At 34.1% G+C, this 9,581-nt stretch overlaps 1 protein-coding gene across 2 annotated transcripts in view; it reads left to right on the top strand.

Moving 5' to 3' along the window:
* Positions 1 to 886: 886 nt before the first annotated feature.
* Positions 887 to 9,581, top strand: part of LOC128687985 (uncharacterized) — a 9,747-nt gene continuing 1,052 nt past the window's right edge. Inside the window, exons 1-4 of one of the 2 annotated variants that reach the window (XM_070083701.1) lie at positions 887 to 1,044; positions 1,157 to 1,287; positions 2,478 to 2,661; positions 5,204 to 5,273. In XM_070083701.1, the coding sequence (XP_069939802.1) occupies positions 996 to 1,044; positions 1,157 to 1,287; positions 2,478 to 2,661; positions 5,204 to 5,273 (434 nt within the window). In that variant the 5' untranslated portion in view covers positions 887 to 995. The remainder of the gene's footprint in view (positions 1,045 to 1,156; positions 1,288 to 2,477; positions 2,662 to 5,203; positions 5,274 to 9,581) is intronic. The other variant, XM_070083702.1, reaches the window with a different exon arrangement.

Below are 9,581 nucleotides of genomic sequence, written 5' to 3' on the forward strand. Positions count from 1 at the left end.
TAAAATATATCCAATCTATAACCCGACAAATCCTAACCCTGAGCGAAACATACTCCAAATAAAAGTTTTTACTGTATATTATCTTTATATAAATACATTTCAGCATCGCACCTCTTTATCATACCTTCACGTTCATCAGCTAATTCCTCTCACACATTAGGTTAATGGTGTACAAACCCTTCGTGAAATCATTGCAACATCTTCGTTTTCCAGATCAGTTAAGTTTCGTGCTGATTCGCTTTTCTCTTACCGTATCCACTCTTGTAGCCTGTGGAACAATGAAAGCTTAATGGAGTTATCTTTTCTTCGTGTTTCCTTCCAGTACTGAGAGCTCAGTGCTAGCACACTAAAACACTTTCATCATAGTTTTTAAAGGGGTGGACCGGTAAACCAGCAGAAAGCCTCGATCAGATGACCCAAAGCTCCAGTGGCTAGTTGTTATATAACTAAGATCATCGTCAGGAAACACTTGTTTCCTGACATACCTTACCTAACCTAACCTTCTTTCCATATCTACTTTTGTCTCTAGTCATTCTTGGGTATTCATATTTGTGTTTATACGTATGTATATGCAATAAGATCACAGTAAACAGGTGATTTCAGAATATGCAAAACAACCACTGTGAAAGAATAGAGAAGTTCCAAGCGTTTTCGTGAGTAGTCACGAAAGCGCTTGGAACTTCTCTCTTCTTTCACAGTGGTTGTTTTGCATACGTATGTATATATGTATCAGTGAGGACGGCACTGTCTCCACACAGCACTCAAGATTCCCAGCCTCTCATGGTGGGTACGTCTCCAGATGCTCCTGATATCTTTTTTTTTAATCTTCGTTTACGATGGGATCTGCGTATCATAAAAGTTTTGAATGTTATCACAGAGCCCCTTGCTCCACAAAAAAAAAGAAAAGCCATCTGACCCACAAAGCAATCGTCACTTGGTATATAAAAGCCGATAACATGAAGAAGTAACTCCACTGTAGTGTCAAAGTGGTAAACATGACTTGTGGTTTGATAATTATTCTGTTATCCTTGGTCTCTGCTTTAGGTGAGTATTTTCACTATGACAGCACACACTCTGTCTGACCTCAATGAACAACAGGTTGTAAGTGCACGAGAACATGAGCCGCGGTAACCCTCATCACTTTCCTCGTCTCCAGCAGAGGCCTCCTTCATCTTCGACACCGCTGACGTGGCGGTAACAACGGGAGAGACGTTGGAGCTTAAGTGCGGCGTCAAGCAGGACTTCCGGTACTGTGTCTGGGAAAATGAGAAAGGTTACATATATCAGGTACTGTGTATAAATACACTCACTACACACACACACACAGATATGTAAAAATATATATATATATATATATATATATATATATATATATATATATATATATATATATATATATATATATATATATATATATATGTACATATATATACATATATATATCAACGCTCTTTTATGGGTGTGAAGCATAGATTGTGAATGTTGCAGCAAGGAGGAGACTGGAGGCAGTGGAGATGCATATGAGGGCAATGTGTTGTGAATATTATGCAGAGAATTAGTAGCTTGGAGAGGGCTGACGAGGGCTTGTTTAGGTGGTTCGGACATTTTGAGAGGATGAACAAAACTGAATGACCTAGAGGCCGTATAAATCTACAGTGGGGGAAAGACAGGATGGGGGCCATCCTAGGAAAGGTTGGAGGGAAGATATCCAGCAAGTGTGTGCGAGCATGTTAGAAAGGAGGCAAGTGGGTTTTGACGTGCTGTTGGAGTATGAGAAACGTAACATTGATGAAGGAATACAGTGAAACCAGTTAGCCGGACTTGAGTCTTGGAGGTGTTAAGTACAGTGATTGCACTCTGAAGGAAGGATGGGGATATTTGAAGTTTTGAACTGTAGTGTAGTATCAGCACGCCTATAGCAAAACAGTGATGGAGTAAATGATGATGAAAGTGTTTTTTCTTTTTCGGGACACCCTACCTACGTGGGAGACTGCTGGTGTGTTCAAGAAAAAGAACAGGTATGCTTGGATTAAAGTGTTACGAACAATGATCTATAAAAATTGAGAAATCACTAGAAGAAATAATTGTGAAAATCTCGGAAAATACATTTTATTTTATAAAAAGGCGAAAATCCACTTGGATAGAAAATTGAAACTCAAGCAAAAAGTGATCTGTGTATTTCAGCCTCAGTCACTTCTGCCGAAGAGGGTCTGACAAAGATCAAAATATGCAGATATCTTTTTTACCAATATTTCAATATTTTGACCAAGTAGTTTCTTACTTTTCTTAAGAAAAAGTGTATTTTCCATTCTGATTAGTTTTGCTAATTGCCACCTTGTCAGCGGTTGAATATATACTCAGTATAACGGATAAGAAGTCAAAAAATTCCTTCACCATGACTGTTGACAGGTTGATAACAGTCTAACATTACTAGAAAACAGGCTGAAAATGTCCTCATCCTAACTACTGGTTGACAGGTTGAGGATGTCCACGCCGGTGTTCACGCCGGGATGAGAGCGCCGGAGGACCTCACAGACAACCAGTGCGGCGTTGTCATCGATTCCATCGGCGCTCAAGACCTCGGGGCGTGGACGTGCAAGGTGCACCTCGCTGGCCGTACTCTTGTGGGCTCCAGGAACGTTGGGAAAACAAATATGGGACGTAAGTGTCTCCTAGACTAAAAATAACATTAAGTATAGTCAGTGATTCTATAGTAATTTTTTCTCAGTCTCCGTGCATAGAATCCTCGCATCTCTTCCCACATTTATATTCCTTTTTTTTTACACAAATAAATTGTACTGGCTAAGAGCTGTTATCCTACCTTAGGTCATTTCAAAGCCCCAGCCCTATCTGAGGTAAACTACCACTCCCAGGATGCGACCCACGCCAGTCAACTAACACCTAGGTACCTACTTGCTGCTAGGTGAACAGGGACAGCAGGTGTAAGGAAACACACCCATCGTTATGGAAGATTAGCATAGTTTTATGGAAGCAAGGTCGAGAACATTACTATAACATTTTGATAAACATTAATAATTATTTGCCTTTTCAAACAACACATAAGAAGAATATGAAGGAAAAGGTAATCACACTAGATGTGCTTCAGTCACTGCGCGATCTCAGCAACGTGTTCGCGTATCCCATAATTCCAGCACCATCTACTTTAATGCACGCAAAAAATAAGAAAGAGTATAACACAGGTTTCTAAAGAGGACTGGATATCAACATTGAAAACTTGGATGCCGATTAGAAGAAACATTTACAGATTGTCATATGGAAACTAATATCCCTGTTTCAATAAACATGGCAAATTGGTAGCTTATTGCTTTAAACTATTTCTAACCTAAAGCTGAGTAAGATTCACCTGATTTGAAAGTTTAAAGGAACAAAAAGGCACAGTATCGTGACTGGAACAATACACACATAACCCGCACATAGGAGAGAGAAGCTCATGACGGCATTTCAGTCCGACTGGCAAATGGTCCATAATTTTTTTTCGTCTATGTCCGGGTTATTTGTGTATTAAAACTTTAAAGTTAATCAAGAGAGGTTCTCTCTAATTATCTCACATACTATCCCAGCACTCTTATTAAATATCAAGAAGCTCAGAAGTTCCTTTCTCAAGGCTGAAGTTAAGAAGTTGATTGGATGAAGCATTAGAAAATTATCGCATGAAAGCAAGTATTTCAGTCTCCCAGTTTCTTCAGTGCAAAGGACAAGTTGTCATCTACACAACCTCAGTAAGATACACCAGCATTTAAAGTTTGAAGTCGATCTGAAGAGGCATTCTCCAGTTGATTATTGGAAAATAATTCAATAAAATTTCTTCCTTGAAGAAAAGTAGACTAGGCTAAGTGATGCATTCTCCAGTCATTGCACAAAATCAGACAATTCCAAGTTTATTAATAATGTTAGTAAATTAGTAAATCCGATCTCACTCAGACTAAACCCAGCAGATATCATCATTATTATTATTATACCTAAGCGCAAAACCGACAAGGATCGTACAGAGCAGAATAAAATAACATCACACCATTTAAAAAATAAAACTGACAACCTGGGATCAACATACATCAGTAGCAATGACAACATTCCTCTTACTTGGATGTACAAGAGTCATAAGCTTAAAGCCGATCAGAAAAGGCTTTCTCAAGATCAAATCCATGAAAGACCCATACAAAAGTGGCCAAAGGGCATCTGCACATGCCAGTAGTTACAACATATCAGCGCTGAAATTTTAAAGCCGATTAAATGAGGTATTCTTAAGTCATAAACGAAAATCTTATAAGAAAAAATTTAGGCAACCACTTAAAGCTATCCGTTTGGGGATACTTAATTAAATGATAGACAAAGTGCACATATGTACAATGTACATATATATGTCTTGTCGAAAAGGTAAAACTTGCGATTTTGGCTTAAATAGCAACGCTCTTCTTGCCGAAGAAGGCAAGCGAAAATTTGTATATGCAATAATTTCGCAGAAATCATTCCGAACGCAACGGAAAAAAAATATATTTCATTGTGTTTCTTTATTATTAAATTACAGTAAACTTATCTAAAATATATTAAGTTGGATTAGGCTAAATTAAATTGCGCTTGCTATAATATGGTTGGGTAAGTTTTCTAAGGTTCTTATTGTACAGAATTATTAATTTTTACATTAACATAAATGAAAAAAACTATATCTTTAAATGCATAAGAGAAAATTTTAGAAAGAACCTAATTTCCAATGAGTTCTTGTTAATTGACCAGTTTTACGTATTCGACACCACACACACACACACACACACACACACACACACATATATATATATATATATATATATATATATATATATATATATATATATATATATATATATATATATATATATATACATACATACATACATATACCACTGAGTAGGGTTGTAGGAAGTAGAATTTGAGAGCTTTTGGTATTTATAGATAAAATCTTTAAAAGTGGCATAAAATTATCTTCCACGTAGCTAATTGTTTTTAAATGAAACATAATCCATGCTTATATATAAAAAAAATCTTAAATTGCTTGTTCTTATAAAATATATTTTACTCTTATTACTTATATCAAGATATATGCCTTTATAAACGAATAACTAGGCCGATAATGATTTAGATTTTTATTACTGTTGCATCGGTTTTACGAAACAGTATTTTATGTTAATTACAAGTTCGTCCTTCACAGCATGTGACGAGTCGTTCGTGTTGCTCGGGCAAGAGTGTTATTACTTCCATGAGAGTAGCCACAAGTCCTGGTAAGTTTAGTGTTCTTTAAACAAAACCGGAGATAGGGGTAGATTAATACGAGACAGTTAATTTTCAGCTGTGTTAAGCTTTTCACTTTATACAAAATAAATTTTCGAGTGGTAGTCACTGAACCGTCTTCTAACAGAATTAAAGAGTCTTCCATTTATGTGTTAAATTTTCCTATAAAGACTCGCAGCCAAGTGGCAGAGCTATGGATTTGCTATCCTTCAGGATCGCGGTTAATGTTCCCGTCCATTCTTTTGTTTATTCATTAACAGTCCTTCATCACGACTTATCTTGAATTCATACTGAGTAATGTACATCAGTCGGTGTAGATACACTGAGAGGTAACTGTAATCCCTGGTGGTGAACAGGCTACATGCACTCTTAATGACCTTCATTGAGTCATAAGTCTTTAAATCAAATTAAACAACGAATTAACTGTGTTCTCAGTGCTGTTCTCTTCTTGGCAAACAGAATGTTTCAAAAGTTGCGCGATTCGAGAGGCACAGCATCTTCAGCTCAACCTCTTTAAGAAACCATACCACGGCTGGGGTTAGAACCCGTGATCAGAGAGTCACAAAACTCCTGACTCTTTAAGAGACACAGGAGCTATAATGTAACCCCCCCGACAAATCTAGTATCTTCAGATCAAGACGCTTAAAAGTCTTGTTGCAAGGCCCAGGAACTGTAGATCAACACCCTCAAGAACAACAGAAGTAGCACATCAATAACCTCCAGAAGCCCAGGAGATGGAAATAAGATCAGTTAATCTGATTTGAGATGAAAACTCGGACAAAATTAGGTTTGTAGTATCCGTAGAGTTTTCTCGCATGTTTGGCGCCCTCCAGGAACGTGGGCTGGAGTTTATCTGGACTTTATCTGGAGAGAGTTCCGGGGGTCAACGCCCCCGCGGCCCGGTCTGTGACCAGGCCTCCTTAGGTCAGTGTCCCAGGATGCGACCCACACCAGTCGACTAACACCCAGGTACCCATTTTACTGATGGGGAACATAGACAACAGGTGGAAAGAAACACGTCCAATGTTTCTACTCTGGCTGGGAATCGAACCCAGGCCCTCACCGTGTGAAGCCAGAGCGTTAACCACCAGGCCACCAGGGCTGTGGACATTTAATCCATAATCCTAAGAAGGGATCGGAATTTCGACAATTTGGATGAGATTTGACCGTGGTCTGGTCACAGAAAATTTTACTCATATCTACTTAATCAACAAATTACTCGATTTACGCTATTTATTTTCACTTAGGTTAGGTTGCCTTAAGCTTAAATTGGATAGATTGTTTATTACGAATCAAAAGAACCAATAATAATTATACCACAACGCCAGTAAATGAAATATAAAATAATGGGTAAAAATGGTTTGAAGCGCGCATAGAAAATTGCGGGCAACCGAGCGTACAAGAAAAAACAGTCATGTAATAATTATTAACGACTCGTGAATAGTCACCCGTTTTACTGTCGTAGGAATTAGGGCCGTATTATCCATTAGGCACAGTACCTAATGCCTACGAAACGTGTACCAGTAGCCAAGAAAAGCTGTGAGAACCCAAACAAAAATGTTTTGAAAATTTAAAAATAAACGATGATACACAAATTCATATATTCTATAATATATATATATATATATATATATATATATATATATATATATATATATATATATATATATATATATATATATATATATATATATATATATATATATATATATATATATATATATATCATGCCGAATAGGTAAAACTGGTCAATTAGCAAAAACTCTTTAAAAATTAAGTCCTTTATAAAATTTTCTCATATACTTTAAAATATATATTTTTTCATTTATGTTAATATAAAAATTAATAATTTTCTACGAAAAGCACCTTAGAAAACTTACCTAACATTATTATAACAAGCACAATTTAATTTAGCCTATACCAACTAAATATATTTTAGATAAATTTATAATTAATTAATAATAAAGAAAGACAATGAAATATATTTTTACCTATTCGGCACGACATATATATGTCGTGCCGAACAGGTAAAACTTGCTATTTTGGCTTAAATACCAACGCTCTTCTTGCTGAATAAGGCAAGCGAAAATTTGTTTATACAGTAATTTAGCAAAAATCATTCTGAACCTAACGAAAGAAATATATTTTATTGTTTTTGTTTATTATTAATTATTGCAAACTTATCTAAAATACATATAGTTGGTTTAGGCTAAATTAAACTGTGCTTGTTATAATAAGGTTAGGTAAGTTTTCTAAGGTTCTTTTGGTATAAAATTTATAACTTTTATATTAACATATATGAAAAAATATATCTTTAAACGTATAAGAGAAAATTATAGAAAGGAGTTAATTATAAACAAGTTTTTCCTAATTGATCAGTTTTACCTATTCGCAGGAAATATATATATATATATATATATATATATATATATATATATATATATATATATATATATATATATATATATATATATATATATATATATATATATATATATATATATATGTATATATATATATATATATATATATATATATATATATATATATATATATATATATATATATATATATATATATATATATATATATATATATATATATATATATATATATATATATATATATATATATATATATATATATATATATACACATTACACACTCCTCTTTGATTTTAAACAGAAAACTAGCCTATAGAGTTTGCATTCATCTGACTCCAACAGTTGCGTCGGTCAAATAAGCCATAGCATAAAGTTAAATTTCATAAAAGTTTTACGTCATTGAAATGACGTTAATATTTTTACAAGTGTAACATGTCATTATTATTTAATATGTGAAACTACAATAAGTTTAATTGTCTCTTAACTCCTCATTCTCACATCTTGCTCTAAATAGCCTAAAGTCTGAATTTGGTATACTCATTATGAGGCTAGAAACAAATATGATACACGAATTATTGACTAAAGGACAAGAGTTTTAAACTTTTGAGGATTCCCTTTCCCAGAGGTCTTAGGAAGCATGGATAAGTCAGTGCCTTGCTTAAATTAACATTAAACAATGAGAGTGCAAAATTATTATTTTGATTTCTTAAATTAAGTTTAAAAAAAACTGTAGTTAGAAAAGAAGTAGCGAAGGAGTTTAAAAAGCAGAATATCATAGATAGTAATTAGTTTTTCCATTATTAATCATAATGAAATGAGTCAAGTACAACACTGCCGTGAAAAAAATTGCAAGATCAGCAGACTACAGAACACTGTCTTTCTTACTTTGTATGGAGGATATCACTCATGTGAAATGTTTAAAAGTATATGAAAAGAAACGGAGACTACACACATTGTATATTTTAGAATATCCCAATATCCATCCAATTAGAGACACGTCTGAACAAAACTTACACTAAATGGTAAATAACTTTGTAACTAATAATATCTGAAATCTAGAGATTTTATCCACAGTTTGCACAGACTAGAGTCACTAAACGAAACAACTTGTATTTTGATATGATTCTAACCTAGTGACCAGTGTTTAGTGATAAAAAATAAATATTAAGATATTATTTACTTATTATATTAAAAGAGTAGCCATAAGATTAAATTGCAGTTTATGAAATGACTGTAATATCTTAATGATTTATGTATTTGTGCATAGCACGGGTTGAATGAAGACCAATTGTGACGGTAATCCTGCCGCTGAAGAATAAATAGCAGCTCAGATAGCCCAAAGTGCTATATAAACACGGAGCTGTCACATTACATATTATGTAACAGTGGGGTTGTTACATGTTCCTAATCAGTATATTTCTATAGTGTGACTGTGATGCTAGAATGTAACAGTGAGTATGTGACTGTATATAAGGTGGCTTCCCGTTTTCTTTTCAGTCTGAAAGCCTCTGTCGCCTTTATGTACGTAATATTGATATACTGACATTATGGCCTGTTATAACCGGTCATTTTAATAGGTTGCAGTCTAACATAAAACAAACTTAAATCTACTTAGCAGTAAGACATGCTGATTGTGAACACTTATTACAAGAATTCTTGTATAATCTCGAAATCTGTGAATATTATTCTTACTGTTATTGTTGTTGTTGTTGTTGTTGTTGTTGTTGTTGTTGTTGTTGTTGTTGTTGTTGTTGTTGTTGTTGTTGTTGTTGTTGTTGTTGTTGTTGTTGTTGTTGTTGTTGTTGTTGTTGTTGTTGTTGTTGTTATTATTATTATTATTATTATTATTATTATTATTATTATTATTATTATTATTATTATTATTATTGAAATAAGCAGTTCTGTTGAGATTCA

This window comes from Cherax quadricarinatus, chromosome 10, assembly GCF_038502225.1.
Source record: "Cherax quadricarinatus isolate ZL_2023a chromosome 10, ASM3850222v1, whole genome shotgun sequence".
NCBI classification, from domain to species: Eukaryota; Metazoa; Arthropoda; class Malacostraca; order Decapoda; family Parastacidae; genus Cherax; species Cherax quadricarinatus.